Consider the following 20,787-nt stretch of genomic DNA (forward strand, 5'->3'; position numbering starts at 1 on the left):
GACTGCTAAATTGCAGCTGTATAAGAACAATATCAGTTTAACTTCAGCAGTTATAACATATGGGTGCGAGCCTATGCACTGGCTTCAGACTTTCCCAAGTAGTGGATGCTACTACCTCATGTCAAACGCTAGTTGGTTGCCTGAGATGCAGTTACATTGTCCCCAGGGACTGTGGCTTGGGAACAGATTGCAAGATCTCTCTCTCTCTCTCTCTCTGCAACATACTTTTGAATAAACTGTCCCACCCCCACATCATGACACACACACACACACACACACACACACACACACACACACACACACACACACACACACACACACACACACACACTCACACACACACACGCACACACTTTTTACACCATCAGAATCATCACTGCTAGATCATAAATTAAAATTACATATGCAGGCCTGTCTCCATTGTCAGTTTCAGCATAAATAGCAAACTGTATCGTTACAGCAACAGACAAGGCAATGTCAGTGCACAGCCTTACTGGTCATATAGGGTGCATCACTTAGAGCCTATACACACCATCCCAAAAGCAGCCAACAAATGTACCAGGCTCCCGTATGTCACTGTCATGTTGGCTGCTGCAGCCTTATCTGTTTTAGTTTCTTCTGTATATGGAAGATCCAGACAAGACTGCCACCATGTCAGACTTCATGGTCACACATCATATGTATCACCAGTCGGATACAAAAAGGTCAAGACCACATAAACTTATCCCAGCAATACTCCCAAACTGCACTAACCAAAACAGGTTCAACAACAGGAGAATGGAGGGAAGGGGCAAATACTACAGAAACAAAAATTGGGTCTTACATCTGTTTTTATGGCCATTTCTTGTAACCTGTACAATATCATTTCTTTTATTTCAGTCTCTGCAGTCAGAACGTATGGAAAGAATGACACGTTCTTTGCAAAGGCTCAGCTAGCATAGCTTGAAGGATTGTTGTTCTGAAACCCCTGGAAATCCTATATGCAGTATTCCATAAATGCATGCCCAGACAGCCAGGACACTGACATACAAACACACTGCCTCATGTTCTTTGCAAAGTCTCAGCTAACATAGCTTGAAGGATTGTTGTTCTGAAACCCCTGGGAATCCTATATGCAGTATTCCATAAATGCATGCCCAGACAGCCAGGACACTGACATACAAACACACTGCCTCATGTTCTTTGCAAAGGCTCAGCTAACATAGCTTGAAGGATTGTTGTTCTGAAACCCCTGGAAATTCTATATGCAGTATTCCATAAATGCATGCCCAGACAGCCAGGACACTGACATACAAACACACTGCCTGACAGGCCTCTAAAGAACGAGTCCAAAAACTGCTATTCCCCTAGAACAGCGTGTACTGAGTGACCAAAATACAATTGATAATAAAGTCACAGCAAAACAAAATAATCCTGACAAGGCAAAAGGAAATAATATATTTACCCGTAGGAACCCCTAACTTAATATAATAAATGAAACAGAAAGGAGCATAGATGCCCTAATAACATGGGTCCTTGAAACAGAGGCTCAGTGCTAATGGTTTGGAGCCATTGAGCAAAACAATATCTCCTATTGTTTTGAGGCTGGGGATAAAAGGACAGTAAATGAATACTTTGATAAGTAAGTATTTCAGGCAATGTGTTAGGCATAAAGGATGGAACAGTAGACAGGGCCACTCTATACTTGTGAAGCACACTATTGGGAGACAACTACATCAAAACTTGCAATTCTAACATACTTTTGTATGGGCAAACTGCTAAAAAGTGAACTGTCTTTTAAATAAGGCATGACAAAGGCACTGAAAAAAGCAGATTTAATGGTAGTTGCCTCAGTCTTTTTGGCCAATAAAAATCGCAAAACCATTGTGAGAAAACTATTCTTCCTATGAATCTATAGATATAAACCACCTACCAGAAATGCCAAACTATGGTCATGATCACTAGGAAGGCTTAACAAAGAAATATGAGTGTAAACAAAAGAATATGAAGGCATGAATTTGCAGGACAGGGATATATAAAAGGCAGAGCCACTTGGAAGTGGATTTTCTGTTTGTACCAAAGAAAACTGGTCACTGTTGATGTGATAGCCTGACCTCCATGTGCAAAATGAGAAAAAAGGGGGTTGATGGTGATGTCATTGATGATAAATGGTAAATAATATGATATCATTATTGTCATATTAAGTCATCAAAGAACATTCTTTTTTATCTCAACCTTTACTAACAAGAACAACTGTTTTACAGCATTGTATAGACCTCATGCATGGCCAACCTATTTATTTTCCCTAAAGACAATGTGAGATCTTAGGTAAAGAAAGCTGACTGGAGAATACAAAAAGGGGGAAGGAAATTACTAGGAGATATTAAAGTTTAAAAAAAATGTAGGTGCACTCATTGTTTAGTTAGAAGCATTGCTTATAGATGCTGCTCTAGAGCTGGTCAAGGTAAAATTCCTCAGGCTTCAGTTTTCACCTTTTTCCACAGGAAATTATTATTGGTGCATTTTTAGGTGTGTACCAGTGATGATTCACTTCTTTTGGGAGATTCCTCCCTTCTTCAAATTGTTGTGACAGTGGAGTTGGTATATAAAAGTTCAGGAGTGCGGAGGACTTACCCTCCGCATCTGGAGTTGCATGAGGGCTTACTCCCCTGCAAAAAATTCATAGTTATTTGTTTTTTTGCCCTTCTGTATTTCAGGAATTTTTTTTCTGGTATTTGGATTGTTAGCTTTGTGGATGCTGACCACTCATGGTAGAACAGTTCATAGTAAAGGAAATGTAAAGGTTGTTCATATGTGTTCTTGTTTTATGTCATTAGGTTTTGTAATGTAGAAGTTATAAAATATCATTTACAAAGAAAAAAATCCTCAACAGTGAATGTGTGACAGACCTTTTCAATGTGGAACTGTCTGCAAGGAACACTGACTTTTTTAATACTCAGAATGAGGAACATTCTTGAAAAATGACCGAGTTCTACATTCCTCATAGTGAGATACACTTGTGCAGTATTTGCACACGAAAAACAAAGAATCTGTTTTTAACGAATAGGCAGAAGACAAAACACTTTTTCAGTTTTCACTGCAGGACAAATGGTGTCAAGGGCCACATTCTGACCAAATGATCCAACACACACACACTCAAAAATCCTTTGATCAGTCTGAGAGGGAGAAAAACATTTTTAAAGACAAGTCAGGTACGATTCCTTTACTTCCTTCATAAGCACTAGGAATCCTGACAGTGAATGTATATAATTGCTTTGTTTGAGACCCACAACAGAGAAAAACAGTAGGTTTACATCTAAGAAAAAAGTTTATTGGATTTTAGTCTTTACACCTTCTTCACAGATAACTACAGCCTGACATTCTATCATGCAATGCAAACATAATATGAAACAACAGTTGGCAGAATGTCTAGCCATCCACTGCAGAGGAGTTTCACAAATAACTTTAAATGTTTCTTCAGTCTTATACAAAGAAGATTAACTTGATGCTCATGGTGAGGCTTGCCTTGAAAACCTAAAGTAATACTTGCCTGCAGTCTGACTGCAAGGCAGTGGTCCACAGGAATGGGAGGGGCTTTTCAATGAGTCTCTGGAAGGAGAGAGTTGATTCCATTCCATGGAGAAGTCTGAAGAGAGTTTTAAAGTGATCATTACTGGATACTTAAGAAATTTGTAGAACTCAGTCATTTTTCAAGCATTTTCTCTTGCATCTGGTATTGTTTTAGCTGAGGTACCATGTATTCTTAAAAACATCATTATAATATTTATAAAAATACAGGAGATAAGACAGGTTTTGAATACAAAAGAATGTTAAGGAGTAGTCCTACTGTGGACTCAAAAATATCGAAACACGTTCTCAAAATCTTTAATGCTAGTTCTTACTTACCCGTGTAATAATTTTTAAATAAAATGCATGTGTTCCTGCTATATGAAAATAAAACTGATGACATTAAGATTCACAAAGCTAGACTGCAGTATTTCTGGAAAGTTACAGGCTTATTAGTGGGTACTGCAGGAGACATCTGAAAGGTTTCTTATTCATGCCCTCAACAACATTTATGCTTCACAAGTTGGATTTTTTTTCACCAAATATCTCCACGATTACAGATGAATTCATTCTCTAATGTGATGCATCTTGGTATAGCAGTTATGTTAACGTTGTGTCTTTCTGTACAATAGCTGGCAACTCCACCATTCACTACCTAAATGTAAAGATAAGTACTCTGGTGAAAAAACATGTTATATGACAAAATACTTGGGCACGGTAAAGGCTTTCCTTAACAGTACCATAGACTCACCTACAAAGTGCTTCAGGGATTGGTTTTCCAATGTATATTATGCATGATTTGTATGCCATCTCTGCAGTTAGACCTGTTGTTTGTTGGTCCAGTTTTGCAAACATTTATAAATGTTAAGGCCCTATCATTATTGTATAAGAATCTGGTAAATAGAGCTAGCATGGAGCTATTATTGAAAGTGGACACATCAAAGTAAGACACATTTCATCATTTAAATGTGCAAAATGTACTCTGTTGACAGTGATAGTTCTCATTTTCTATGAAGTCATTTAATTTCACTTGTTGAGATGAAAGGACTCAGGGACATAGATTTTTAGTACCTTTAGGTTTTATTTTTCTTTGGAATGAGTAGACTACATATATACAGAAAGATATGTTTAGTATTAGAATAACTTGACTCCCTTATGGCAAACACAAACATGAGAGCCATCCCCAAACTATATACACCTGTAATTCAGCATGAAGTTTCAGTTCTTAATGTTAAACCATACTGTCATATCTGGAGACATGAAGTTTCAGTTCTTACGTTAAACCATACTGTCACATGTGGAGACATGGAGTTTCAGTAATTATGTTAAACCATCCTGTCACATCTGGAGACATGAAGTTTGAGTTCTTATGTTAAACATACTATCACATTTGGAGACATGAAACTCAGGTCTTGAGTGTTAACATGGAATTCCCATGCATTTAATCTGGATGTTAACAAATACTTTTTTGTCAAGAATGTTAAGATTAATTTATTTTTTAATTTTTGATGTCTGGGGTGTCCATCTGGATAAAGAGTCCACGTTCACGGGAGGATTCATGGAATGGCTGCAGCAGAAGAATATCAACAAATTTCAATGACATCTATATTTTCACAACTATAGACACAGCTGAAAATTAAACTTTAAATATTACTCAGCAGTTCTATTAAAATGGTTGTAAGAAGAACAAAAACTTGAGGACTTGACCACTAAAAGTAAACAGGTGAACTGTTTACTTTGAACCTCTGGTATAACCTCATATAGCTGAGCTGACCCACTCAGTAATATTAAGTTGCTAGGCGGTTGTACAAAACTTCATTCTAGCATGACAAAGCATTGGCAAATGGGACTCTTATTTCCCTTGTTTGATGCAGTTAGGTGATATATGCACTACAGCACTGAGAGGCATAGTTAGAAAGAGTCACACAGTAGGGTGCACACACTTCTCAGCTGATGTAATTGTATGAAGGGCACTGTAAGAGAGGAAACACTTGAGAGGGTATAAAGAAAAAAAGCCAAACCCTGCAAGGTTATAACCTTATACAGTACACAGCCGGACCATTGTCTCTTCAGAGAGCAAAAACAAACATGATTGCAGGCTTGAATCATTACATGATTTTACATGTAAATCACTGGGAAGGTCTCCTAACGATGATGATTAACTCTATGACTGTACATGACTGTTATGTCATCTTTTGTGCAGCTTCATTGAAACTTGCATTATATTTCTCATCAGTGTTAGGTTTAGTACATCATCCACAATATAATAAGACTGTAGCCTTTGGCCATTCTAATCAATTAATTGCAAACATTTGCTTTCACTGGTACAGTAATAAAAGTGGGACATCATATATCCAGGGCCACAAAAGTAAAACCAAGCAGGAGGCTGCAAACTAAAAAGTGAGACAGTTTAGTAGACAGCATGCATGCATCCCCCACTGCAACCAGCACCACCATCTCTCACACATTCATGCACACACACACACACACACACACACACACACACACACACACACACACACACACACACACACACACACACACACACACACACACACACACACACACACACACACACACACACACACACACACACACACACACACACGGGTATCCTTTGGCTTACGGTGCACAAATTACTATGTGCACAATAAAAATGTAGGATAGTAAACTAGACAGCACGCATGCATCCCATACCATTACCGCCATCACACTCACACAAAGTGGTATCATTTGGCCTAAAGTGCTAAAAAAATAAATATGTCTTTTCTTTGTTGTTCGTAGGCTCATGCTAAGCTATCAATTTGCAGACTTACAATCTTTGTCAATAACCATAAGTCGCAATCAAACCTTGTACCTTCTATCAGTAAGGAAATAACCTTAACCACTACCCTAAGCTGGCATGAATAAATAAAAATCAGAATCAAACCCTGTACATTGTATCTGGGAGATAAAGGCTTTATTATTTTAATCCCAATGCATCCCTTGCTGTTGTTGTATATAGCTGTTTCTTTGTATTCAGAGGTTTAAATATTTGTAGTTTTGGTTTTGAGATAATGCAAGTGAATTTATGAAGGTGGAATCGTTATCAACATATAAGGTATTCCACTGAGCTTTGGTAACGTTATCAGTGCAGTGGTAATGGCCTTAACATTGACATGCAGGTCGAACATCACATGCAGTTACAGCACTGCTCAACAATATCAAGAGCAACACAAATCTCTATAATCTAGAAAGAAAAAAGTGTCTAGAATGATTTCATTCCTTTGTCTTTACTGAACTCAAAACTGGACAAGGCGTTGTCTGGTTGAATTCATCTCTGTGGTGTTAAACTCCCTGATCACTGTTTTCCAAAGGAAATCACTTACTGGTGCAGTTTCTAAGCAAAATTTCATAGATAAGTTGTATAGTATGCAGCACATGACAAGAGTAGGATTTTAGGACTAATAATAGCAGCTTGCACTACAGAGCAGAGAGGAAAACAATGTGACGATAAGCGTATGCAAATCATTGTATAATTACGAGCAAATAAAGAGATGCAGTCTAATGAGCAGACAGTGAGATACAAATGTGTGCCTCTGAAACTAGGCCACAATTGCTACGTTGTGTGCACATGTGATGTAGTAAGATGCACATCAGTATTAGAGCAACAAGCATGTGCATACTTGCAGAGTTGTGATAAACAAAGATTCTTGCAGCAGAAACAGCAGCAGTTTTAGTGTAACAACATTTACTTTTTTTATAAGGGCTTCTTTCTTCCTGTTGGGAATGAGGCATTGGGCATGACAGCAGCTGGCATAAATGAGAATGGTTCCAGCAGCATATTACCTACCACCACCTAAGACATCTGCAGCTGACTAACCATTTCCAAGTAGACAGAGATATCATACAGCCATTGGTTAACATGTACCGGGAAGGTGTATAGACTTCCTGCACCATAGAACAAGTTATGTGCAGTTTTCACTATTATTAGCTACATGGACCTTTCAGGGATGAACAGTAGACATATCACGTATGTCACATGCATTGATCTGTAGAATGCTCAATACACTGTTCGCTACAATATCTGTACATGTGGATGAGCTTATCTGCTTCCTAGTGCACCAGAGGAGACAGCCACTACCTTGGGTCACTTCTATGACACTACCCACCTCCCCAAATTACTCGTGCTTTAGTTTGCAAAAATATTACAGTAAACATCCCATTCAAGGTCCAGTGCTATGTCAGTATGAAAGCTACCCTTCTCTCAACTACTAGGTAGTGTGTAATGCACAAGAATTGTTAACTAATGTGCCTGCACAGCACCCTGGCAGTGCCCATGAGTCATACATTTGGCATATATGTCACATATAGTTGATAAGTGCAGTCACTGCAGTAATCTAAGTAATATACAGTGGCAAACAGTGTGAATACATGCCTCACTTCATATTTATCCCTGTTGTATTTTGGTTATGTCTGAAACTCACAGGAGTCCTGTTTGATGACACACACAACATCACGAAAATGCAGCACTGAACCACCAGTGAACAGACATGGAACATCATAAGACGTGTTTGGTCTGCTGAAAGCATGGACTCAATGCTTCAATGCATCCTGGGGGTGTTGCAGTACTTCCCTGCCATAGCAGGCAAGCTGTGTGCAGCATGCTACTTGCTACATTATGTAATTGGCAGGAGGCATACAGGGCAACCATTGAGCTCAGGAACACCTGAAGCCACTAGAGCACCACTTCTAACAACCATCACATAATCCTGATCCAGTGTGTGCTGTGAGTCTGAGAGACAGACAGCAGCCACAGCACTCCCTCACCCCACCTCCAGACAGCGACTGGCACAGAATATAGCAGCACAGATGAAGTGACATCATCTGGGTCAGCCGTATGGACCTTGACAAGCACACAGTGCTGCAGTGTTACAAAGAGTAAATAGAAGGCATGCAGTGCTAACTGAAGGTTATGATAGGCAGTGCATGGTCAAGTCACACCGTGTATCTGATATTTCCATATGCAATACACTGGAGAGAGGGTGCAGTTGGCTAAAGTCATCATCATCATCATTTATACAGGTTTCAAGGGGCACAATAACATGAGGCAGGCATCATGACCTTGCTGAGTGGCAATTTCACTGGAGGTAGAGGTGGGTGTTTTCTGGTAAAGGGCACTGTATACCACATAAAATGTCCTCCAGTGAAAACTGTGAGTGGTGCCGCTATGTAACCATCCTCTGAAGACTATGACAGCTGAAAGTGGCAGGACTAGAGACCCTTTGTGACATGGGAATTCGAGCTGTGCAGTGTCTCATTCCTTGACCTTGGCAACTGTGCCCCATCTGTGACACGGAATTCCAGAGTGTGATATTCTTAGATACCCAGGTGCAGACCATGCAGCCTACAATGGCCTCCTAACAAGATATGTTTGCACTTACCCCTTACTGGATAATATCACTGGACAGGGCAATGATGGTGGTAGCTGCTATTGTTTGAATGGAGGATGATATGACAGCGATGTGTGCCGTCAAAGACATCATCAAGCCTAATGTGCTGTCATGCCTGGACTCCATGTTCTTACTGAGGAATCAGCAGTTCTGAATGATACCTTTTAGAGATAATCCACAAAGTAGGTGTGGGTCACACAGGACTTATACACAGGTGGCATGGTTTGAGCACGAGGGCAAAGAGCAAGTGATTAAACAAAGCCATCTGTGGGTAAATCCTGAAAAGATATAACCAAATCCTAATTCGGCATGCTCCATCTAATGATAATAGATGTCAAATTAGCTGTTAATAGAGGCAGGCAGCAGCATGTGTGCTATAAGTTCTAGCAACTAGCTAATATTTTGAAGATAAATGTCTCCAGTAACATGCTACCCATGTGGAAATTACCACTGTTGTAATCCCTATTACATAGGTAAATGTAGTTTTACTGTGGGAATCCGTGATCCTGCAGTAAACGTTTGTTGTACTAGTGGCTGTTGTGTAAAGCCTTTGTTGACCTGTTGAGGGTATGAGGACAAATATGATTGTATGGACTATCTAATCCTTGGTATCTTTATTAATTTAACCCTGTTCGGTTCACTACCTAGCACCTGCAGAACACTTTCAGGTCTCTTGGCACATCGTTATAATAGATACGACACTAGATAGTCATATCCATTTTTTCATGAAAATGGTGTAATTTACCATAAAAGATACAAGACAGTTACTCCCAGTCATTGGGACAGCCAGGTAGTTCTCGGCATTGTCCTGGCTAGCTTCAGTTATAATGCTGCAGTATTCAAGGACTATAATTCGACTGCTTGTCACAGATTTGTTAGTATTTGTCCTCTGTAACTGAGGAAGATAACATTAACTTATCACATCTGAGGTAAGACAAAGTAATATTGCATGTATATAGGCAGTGACAAGAGTTGTATAAAGTGTTTGTATGGATTAGGCACTAGCCTCATGGGATAGGGGTGCAACACATGAGCTACTACCTACTAGTTACCAGTAGGAGTAGATATGCCAAACAAGTGTGACCAATGGGCTTGGCCAAACAGCCTTTACCTTACTTCTATTACCACAGAATGAGTGCAATGAAAATTAAGTATGTATTAAAGGACAAAAATACTGCATGCTCAGATTAAGGGCAAAAGTGCTCAGCTGTTTAATATCTTTTATTTATAGCAAAGAAGAATTGATTTTTAAGCAAGTTTTAAGTGCTTGACTACTTTTAATTTTCAAGTGAACTTGTACAAAGCTTGTGATTCTTTCTCCAGCGTTCAAGGACTTTCAGACAGAAACTTAATTCTTCCTGATGTTCTGGTTTTCCCTGTGGTTATAAATCCCTGTCTGTCTCTATATCTGTCTCTGTCTCTATCTATCCATGCATACGTGTGTGTGTGTGTGTGTGTGTGTGTGTGTGTGTGTGTGTGTGTGTGTGTGTGTGTGTGTGTGTGTGTGTGTGTGTGTGTGTGTCTGTATTTTTTCACATATATACATATCATACCATTTGTAGAATATCCGCAGTGCTTCCCATTCTGCAGGTCATGATAATGTTACTGGGACACAGGCATTTCAGCAGTTCCCTATTCCTGCCCCATCTCTGGATGCGGTTGTGGTGGTAAAATACTAAGATGACTGGGAGGGGCTTGACAGAGGGGGGTGTTCTGACCTCACCCCAGCAGGTAGCCTGGTTCAGTCACATGTGACGGTTCAGCCTGTACTGTGGCACATGGTGGAGAAGGTAGTTGAAAGGATAATAGGCTGATAATTATCCACAGTGTAGAATCCTACTTCTTGGCACTGAGAGCTGTGCCCCCATTCATGAAGTGGAGTTCCAGAGTTTGCTACTTTTGGATACCTAGGTGCATACTAAGCTCCCAAAAATTCATTAGGTGACCAGAGGAGGTGTTTTTCCCCTTCCAATAACGAAGCTGGCCCATCCACTAGGACCCAGTAATATCCATTTGGGCCAGTCAAGTGGTTATCACACTGACCATCCAGTTGTACCCCCATTCTATTTTGTCCCAACACATGGTCTATATGCTGTCCAGTCCTTCTCAGTACCATTTTGTCTGCCATCTCTTTGTCTCTGTGAAGCCAAAGTATCCTTCTTCTATTATATCCATCCTTGTTGTTCTGTACTGTTTTGAGTTTTGTTTAACTCTGCTCACCTGTTCTGTACTCTACCCTATGTTTCCTCCCCTTATCTCCTTCTTGCCTTTTCAATCATCCCCCTCTTTTTCTCTTTCTCTCTTGATATTTATATATATATATATATATATATATATATATATATATATATATATATATATATATATATATATATATATATATATATATAGATGGATTGTCTTTACCTGAACAACACCTCACATCGCCGACACCCACTTCATTGAGATGACTTCACTGACAATGCGCTACACCGACATCGCGTATTACAGGTAACTGGTATTAACATATATTGAGTGGGGATGTATTTATAATGTCAGACTAAGTGACAGATGCTTATAAATACATCCCCTACCTCACATATGTTAATACCCGTTACCTGTAATACACGATGTCAGTGTAGCATGTTGTCGGTGAAGTGGATTGTCGGTGAAGTCGTCTCGATGAAGTGGGTGTCGGCGATGTGAGGTGTCGTTCAGGTAAAGGGACTCCATATATATATATATATATATATATATATATATATATATATATATATATATGTGTGTGTGTGTGTGTGTGTGTGTGTGTATATATGGAATCCATGCAGATGTTCGAAGTTTCACTACTTTGAACCCACCTCACTGAGTCCACTTGTTCGAAGTAGTGAAACTTCGAACATTGACTTTGGCAGTCACACTATAGCACAGAATGGGAATATTCCCTTTTCCCCGCTGTAGTGTGATCTCGGAGTTGGTATATTTAAGTAGAGGGGTGTGGGCTCCCCTGCAAAAACATGTTTTAGTGTTTTTTTTTGGGTCACCCGGGAAACTAGACGTCAGCGAAAGTGCACTTTCATTGAAGTGAATGTTCGCTGAAGTGTGGGTCTCCTGCTCTATTTCGAAGAAGTGTTCTTTTGATGTAGAGCAGTAGACCCGTATATATATATCTATATATATATATATATATATATATATATATATATATATATATATATATATATATATATATATATATATATATATATATATATATATATATATATGTATGTATATATATATATATGTATATATATATATATATATATATATATATATATGTGTGTGTGTGTGTGTGTGTGTGTGTATGTATATATATATATATATATATATATATATATATATATATATATATATATGTATGTATATTAAACGGGGCAACTGTTTCCACAAAAAAACTAAAAATGTTCCTTACCTTCCCCTTGATTATTCTCTTGTACTTCACTTCTGTGTACACCTCTTTCTTTTTGCTATATTCCTTGGCTTCTGATTTTTTTATATTGTCCTTTTCTATTCTTTCATGAGCCAAATGGTGTCCAGCTGAGTGGCACACCATAAGTCTTCACAATCTACCTAATTGCTATGTAGTACTTGTTGACACTGCAACACCAATTTCAACCTTGTGCTAACTGCTGCTATGCTACGACAGTCTTGTACAGTTCACACTTGTCAGTATGCAGCCATTTCTTGCTCATCTCTGTCTATTTTGCCCTGCTCAGCTGTGATCAGCATGCTCTTTTCATGTTTGTGCAACCATGGATTTGGCAAACCATGCAATAGTCATTGTTTTTCACCGAGATGAGGTAGCGACTGGCTGTTTTTGTTTTAGTTGTAACTTCATACAAATGTAACTTAATAAGCCATACTGGAAACCCCTAGAGTGTAAAAATTAAATAAAAAAAAAAATGTTTCAGTTATCTAGTTGCCACCAGTGAATTATATTGTGTACACTTTTATTTTTACTTTGTTTCACATATTGTGTAGTCATAATGCATGCCTTACCAATATGAGTAGAACTATACCCTCATTTAGCATTCCTGTAACCCACATAGGGTAAGCATAACCCACATAGGGTAAGCATTACAAATTCCCTCAGCTGCAGTGATGCCAACAAGGCCACAGATAACTCTTATGGCTGTAGGTATGATGGCTTCCACTGAGAGGTTCTCACCCTAGTATGGTACAGTGTATTTCTTCGCTATGGGAGAACAAATCGTCTGAGACAGATCAGAGAACTAGCTTGATGGTTGGCAGGTTCAATTACAAAAAGAGCTTAGGGTGAAAAAACACTGTGCTCTAAAAGACAACAGTTTTCCAATTTCCTTATCTTTATATAGCTGTCAGTATTGCCACCTAACATTCCACTATTTTGTATTAAAAATCAAAGTAGGAAACAATAACTAAATAAATCTACATACTGAGTTCTTATCCAGGCTATGATCTTAGCAGGTGGTAACAACAGGGGGCTCTTGAGCTTCACTTTTGCGGCCATTTTTGTTGTTACCATTCTTGATGCAGTAATAATCCTAATGGTACCATTAAGTCAGCCACCGTGCACTATGAAATGCACTAACAGATGCAAATAACAAACTAGCAAGTAAATGAAATATAAGAACCAGACTGTACTTTAACCAGACCATAGTTTTTATTAGCAGCTTTGTTATTCAGAATTTTGTTTCCCTGCCATACATATGCATATTATTTTTGAAAATAGCACTGCAGGGTGAAGTCTTCCATCTTTAACACACTAGAAGATAAACAGAGTTAGTGAAGCTGTAATTATAGCAACAGGTCCCATTCAGCTGCCAGAAAGCCATTTCACTAAACCAAGCCAATAAAGTAAAATACTGCAGCACTGTCATAAAATAGCTAGCGGGGTGATTTATTTTTCAAGTGTGCCTCATTTATTCACATTCGTCTAAGCTCACTGAGACTAACGACTGCCTTTAGGAAACTACTGTGCATCTTAAAAGTCTTCGGTCATTGTATCTCGTCATCTCAGAGCTTCTTGCCAGCTTCATCCTTCACATGGTAACTATACCTTCCAGACCGGAGTTTAACTCATTTTCACCTGTACAGCTCTTTTGAGTGTGTACATTTAACTCCCAGTGGGTGTAGCTTGAGCCTTTAAAAAAATGAAGTTATCACCTTACAGGTTTAACAAATATTCATTGACAGAGGTCAAATAGCAGTACAATTTTATTTGCCATCATGTATCCTTCAAGACAAAATATTCTGATACCTTGTATGTAGCATTGTTTTGGAATTATTACTTCAAACATGAACAAGCAATATTTGACACCTAGAGATGCAGTAGGAGGTAACTGCAGAAACGCCTGAAGGCATACTCGGCTGTATCTAGTCACCACTCACTTCTTGACTTCATAATTACATCCGATCCCAATAATATTTTCAGTCTCATAAAACACCCACCGATCTTCAGTTATGATTGCCATTTAACATTTCACAAGCAAAATTTTAAAATAAAATATTCCCCAAGTGTTATCTCCTTCAGACCAAAAACTCCACAAAAAATAAGTCGACTGATCATCTATCTTACACTGGTCCCCAATTCTTAACTTTACCAATCCAAATTCTGCTGCAAAGTTATTCTCAAAGTTTTTACTAGACTTTCAAAATACATGCTTTCCCAGAATCTCTATTTAAACACTACAAGGTTGACTGGGTCTCAAACAAGTTGAAAACTCCAATGCATTTATGTGCTAAAGCCTGAAAATTCTGGAAAAATTACCCCCACTCCTTACTCAAGGGAGCAACACACTAAGTTATGGAACATTATGAAACAAGCCACATGCAAGAATAAAGTTAAATACTTCAGATCAAAAACAATTCACCTTCCTTCATTGCCTCAAACAGTTCTGGTGTGAGGTAAATAACATCTTTGTTAGAAATCCACCTAAAGAGCTCTCATCTCTTCTCTTGGTCATATACCTGACTGTACTGGAAACCTCTCACATGCTGATTTTCTCAAAGAATTTTCCAGTCTTCCCACACAGCTGAGCATTACATCCCTTTCTATACAAATTCATTCAAATCCCCCAGTGTAACTCACACTCTTTTACTTCTCCAAAAATCACAAGCAAACAAATTGTTCCTCTACTAGAAGAAATTCCTCTAGGCTCTCCCTCCAGTCCTGATAACCTTTGCCCTTGTTTTTTCTACCACTGCAGAGATTTCATAGACAACCCGCTAGGGCACATCTACACTCTTACCCTCACAACCAATACCAATACCATACCCATACCTCTTAACTGTCCAGATTTTCTCCTCATATTTTTGGCCTGTTTCTCATAAAACTTGTGGTTTTCTGGCAAATTACTGAGGACTGAAATATCTAAATAATGACACACATTTGAGTTTCAGACTTTATATCATTCGTAAAATGCATGCTAACACAATCCCGTTATTCTAGCTGTTTTCTAAATTTATAAGAGAAATATTTAAAATCCGCCCCTATTTTTGGTCTTTGTCCCCTTGTTATTTTAAGCTTTGTCCAGCTTTCATGCTCTAAGAGATTGAGAGGTAGGACCATACCCTCTGTCTGGAAATCAGCCTTTGCCAGACATATAGCAAAAGACCACAATGCCTCTTCAGCCTCCCAATTCTGTCCCATCTCAATATTTCCTACCCTTTGTAAAATCTTTGAAAAAAATAATTTTCAGACAACTTACCTTGGCAAACACCACTTACTTCCTCACAAGCAGCATGGCTTTGTTGGGGGGGGGGGGGGTAGAAGTACTATGACTGCTTTCTAGGCACTCACTAATGACATCCTCACTAACACAGATAAAGGTAACCTCACGGATGCAGTATTCATTGACCTTACTGAAGCCTTTGACCTGGTCAATCAGTCTATCATATCTCATTTACCAGATATTGATTAAGCTAGGAATCTATTCAATCATTCAAAGATTTCCTGACCAGCCAAACCTTTACAGTTAAAACTGGACTTGCCTTTTAAGATACAGCCTTCACTCCTTCAGGGGATCCTCATAAATCAAATCTTGCACAAATACTCTTTTCCATTTTTATAACTAAACTGGCTCTTGACCAACCTCATTTACAACTCCTCTTTCATGTTGATGACATGATTATCTACGGATCCAATCCTTCTCAAGACATCATCCAAAATCAACTTCAGCCTGACTTTCTGCAAGTAAACAATTGGCTTTGTTCAAAAAAGCCATTTCTCAACCCTAAAGGAAAATAAATATGTGCTGTTTGGCAGAAGGAAAAGCCTCACTAAACCCACTAGACCTCTCCATATCAAAGACCTAGACAACAACCTAATTGAATCCACCACATTATTTAGATACCTTGGCATTTGGTTTAACTAGTCCCTCAACATCCAGAAAGTCAAATCCAAAATCAACTACCTCCTATTCTGGGCTCAAAATATATCTCATTTCCTCTCATAACTTGCTAGAGGAACCTTAGGCAAAGGTGTTCGGCTTTGCACAAATGGAAAATAACCCATCACTATTCACCACAACCTTAGAAAAAACACAACCGCATTACAATCTCTTTTTAATAAAATTTTTCATGTAATCACCAACTCCCATCAGCATAACCATCACTACAACTCCTTAGAAAAGGTAGGTTGGCTTCCCACTCAAGGCAGAGCCAATGTCCTCCTTGGTTTCCTTCTTGTCAAGCTCCCATAACAACAGACACCATTTTCCCATAACTATGGGACTAACTACATCTAACCCACATTACAATCTAAGAAGCCAGTCCACCAATTGGACCTAGTCATATCAGGTCTGTATTAACTCATCGAAGGTTCACTTCAGCAAACCTTACTTCATCGAACCCTAACCTTCAGATGCTCATTTCAGTGAACATTCATATGCGTGAAAAATTTACGTAGGGAAAGGAAGCAGTTGACCAGCAGCACAACTTTTCCCTTTTTTCCCAATGTAGTGCAATCTTGGAGTTGGTATATAAAGATAGGGGTATATGGGGGGCGTGGGGGTTGAAGCCCTCCACTTTGGTGGGTTTTTCATGGTGTGGTGTCTGTTCCAGTGTTGTTTTGGCCAAATGCTTAGTTTCCCCATTTAAATTTTTGTTTGATGAGAACCTTTGCTGTAATGAGCATTCGATGGTTAGGGTGCAATGAAGAAAGGTACACTGAATTGAACCTTCGATGAATTCATATAGACCCAGCTCCATCCAATAGACTTCATTCCACAGACCACAGCTTCTCTGTTCTTGCTTTTAAACTATAGCAGTCTTTGCCACCTGATCTTACTGAAATCAGAGACTATAAAAAGTTTGGTCATCAGTTCAAACAATACCTAACTGAACAATATAAGTGCATATGTCAGAACACAGGGCATGTCACCTAACTCCCATGGTTGCACTATTACATCCATCTCAGAAAATATTGGCTGCTCTGTCTCCTAACCTTTCCAGTATACAAATCCACACCCATTGCTTCCTCATCTGGCCTATCCATTCCCTGTTTTATAACTAATATTCACTTCTGTTATTAGCTCTTCTGCTGCAGCTGTTCATATTCTACACTTATTCTTTTCACTGGTAATATTTCCCTTCATACTTGTACTTTATATGCCCGTTATTTTGCCTGGACCACATTTACCTCACCTAGGCTACCTGCATTATGTATTGTATACTCTAGATCCCACTTGTTATTGAACTTTCTTGTAAGTGTATGCATATTTGATTTTTACATCTATGTTAGTTAAACCTTTAATGTTACTTTACTAATGCTACAATTTATGTAACCAAGATTGAGCCTGAAAATGGTCTGCCATGGTAAACAAAATACAGTAAAATAAAATAAAAATCTCTATAAAAGACATCTGTTCTACCATTTCATAACTAATGAAATGTCAATAGCTTAAGTATATTCAATAAACTTCTTATTAACCAGAGTACAAGTGTTAGACCTTTAAACTACACTATATCCTTTGGAGACATGAAATATTAAGTGATATGCTCAGTTTTGGAATCATGTGCAGTTTTCTGTGTTCTGTTCTCATTTAATAGTTTATCATGTTAAAATTACTTGTAAATGTATGCACATGTATTTTACTATGTGAGTTTTAACAAAAATATTAGCCTTATACCTTCTGGCCCTAGATGCAGCCAGTTCCAGAACTCTGGCTAGTAATACATTCAGCAACTCTACTACTGTGTATCCTAATTAGAGGCATCAGCTATTCACTGGCTATTGGTACTGTCTGTTACAATTGGGTTCTGAAGCACATAAACTGGCAACTTTCAATATCATTTGCTGACTCTGTCACATATGTATTTTTACAACAGTGCCTAACTCTTCTAGACAGCTACATCTGTATGAAGTGAAATATTCTCTCACCTGTTGGACCAGATTTCCTTTCCGTCCATTGTATTAACACATCTAAATTCTCCTTGCAGACAGCAAGGAGATGCAAAGCACTTTGAGCTTCAAAGGTAAAAAATTGCTCCATCTCTGGGAGTCTAAATCTGACTTCTTTGCTCTCTGGGTCCACGTAAAATATTTCCTCACCATCAAAATAGAAACCGAAATCTCCAGCTGGAATGTCTTTTTGGCACATAGAACTCTGCTGTAAAATATGCTGACCTGCGAGAGAAAATACATTTATAAGAACACCTAATCTGTTGCATTTAATATTTCAGTGCACATCGAAGTCAGCAGTCTTGCACAATGTTATATACTGAAGAAAGAAAGACATCATAAATCACAGTCCTTCCTATTTCTCATTACAACAACAGTCTTTAAAGTGAGAATTATTTTTATTATTATTTTTAACCTTTGTGCCCCTAGTACTATTCCCTACTGAGGCTGAGATTGCCTCAGTTGAAGGTAAGTTATGAAAGGGATGCAGACAAGTGGAAGCAGAACCTCCTGCACTATCATATGTGCTACCATGTATGTAGAGGATTTTTTTAAATGCACTAACTGGCTGGAGCTACTGATTTCACTTACATCAGAGCTGATAATGAGAGTCAGTTAATTTCAACCTGTAATGCTGAATTCTTAATGGCAGCCTATCTGATATAATAGCAAACCCAACATCACTGACAAAATTAATTTCCTTCTCTCCCTTCCAAACTGACTGACTGACAAAATGCCAGTATTTCCTACCCCCACCCTCATCAGGTCCTCCAGTGACAAACCACTAATCACTCTCAGGTCACCTGAGTCTCATTCAGGGCTCTATCCCTCTATGCCATAGAATCAGGTAAGCAAAGCTAGAATTGTGTTTATCTTTCTTCTTAGCTGTCATCAGAAGCATGGGGCCTACTAGATATGAGTCCAAATGTTGGTCAATCAGCTAAGCAAAAGGGACTGAATGCATCTTACATGAAGAGAGTGTAAATTTTACTTAGTTAACAAAGCAAGAGAAAAAAATGGTGGCCAAATAGTCTGTGTGGTGCAAGAATGCTAGCCCTGTTTGTAAAGCATATGCATGTGCTCTGCATAGAAATTGCTTTATCTGACTTATTATGGATGATGACTGTATGCATGAAGCAATTACCCATGATGCATTTTAGAACTCTGCACAGTCAAAATAGCAAAGAGCCAGTATGAATACCTCCTAATTAACCAGCTAGAAATAGGTGACATATATTTGACCATACAGGTGTGATTTAACTAAGGTTATGATAAATGCATGTCAGGCAGCCAGGAGGGAAGACAGGTAAGCAGTGTATAATGATTTAGTAAAGGGTAAGAAAAATTACAGCTCACTCAATTACTAAAGGACATTTGCATAACAAGTTCCTCATAGTCAACAACTGCTATACACAGATGTGGTTAGTCAGCCAGCAAGCAAAGAACATGTTGTTTTGTACAGTATGAACGTGAGTGTCCCTTGACTAGAAATAGTGCATGTTAGGAGTCTGGCTACTGCATAAGGAGTCAGCATGAAATAAGTACACAAACAGCTCAGCTGCTTACTGACAGACAAGCAAGTGCCATCGTTTGTTACTACTTCAGTTACAGGAGAACATCTGGCAATGAGTGCCTATAAGTGTCATTGTAAAGAGCAACAATGAATGCCCAACAACAGTAGGAGCTACAACATATGCCACGTAGAAATACATTTACATGTAAACATCATGCAGTCAGTAGGACGTGAGCAAGTTGCATGGTAATAAGATGGCAGCAACAACAGTAAGGGGCAAGAGCAAATATGAAGCAGCAGTGAAAAGACATCATATATATATATATATATATAAGGAGTAAATGGGAAGAGGGGAATGGAGGCATTTTACAGATGTGCTGGGAGAGATGGTCACGCATGCATGCATAGCTATACTGAATGTCTGTGCAAAGAGCAAGTACCACTCTTTAAAAAATCAAGAAATGAACACAACTGTCAGCTGACAGTAAGGAACACCACTGCTATCTCCATCAGCAGTCAAACATGTGTTGAAATATGGCAGGTTATAACCCCAATGTCATTAACATGAGTGTCTTATAGAATGTCAGCTCCTCCTCCTTCTCTTTAACTAGCCTGCCCAGGATTTGGGCTCATTCCTGAATGTGAATGCTGGGACCAGGAGCCAGATATCCCTCTGTACGAATGACATATCCCCCTGTACAAATGACATATCCCTCTGTACAACTGAAATAATAATGCAGGGCACTTTGTCTTCCCATATAGATGGTACATCAGTTAATGATCTTTGTATCAGTCAAACTTACATGTCACTTACTATAACTAGCTAGCATAGATTTATAGGTTTCAGTAGTCACACCATTAAATGTGTGATAAATATTGTAGGAATAATCATTCAA

The 20,787-nt window shown here is 38.6% G+C and overlaps 1 protein-coding gene across 1 annotated transcript in view; it reads right to left on the minus strand.

The window, feature by feature from the left end:
• LOC122810600 (HLA class II histocompatibility antigen, DP alpha 1 chain-like) overlaps positions 1-20,787 on the minus strand; it is a 47,858-nt gene that overhangs the window by 26,742 nt on the left and 329 nt on the right. Inside the window, exon 2 of the mRNA XM_044082176.1 lies at positions 18,358-18,603. Coding sequence (XP_043938111.1) covers positions 18,358-18,603 — 246 coding nt within the window. The remainder of the gene's footprint in view (positions 1-18,357; positions 18,604-20,787) is intronic.

The sequence above is a fragment of the Protopterus annectens genome, chromosome 9.part0, assembly GCF_019279795.1.
Source record: "Protopterus annectens isolate FY-2018-M chromosome 9.part0, PAN1.0, whole genome shotgun sequence".
Taxonomy (NCBI): domain Eukaryota; kingdom Metazoa; phylum Chordata; order Ceratodontiformes; family Protopteridae; genus Protopterus; species Protopterus annectens.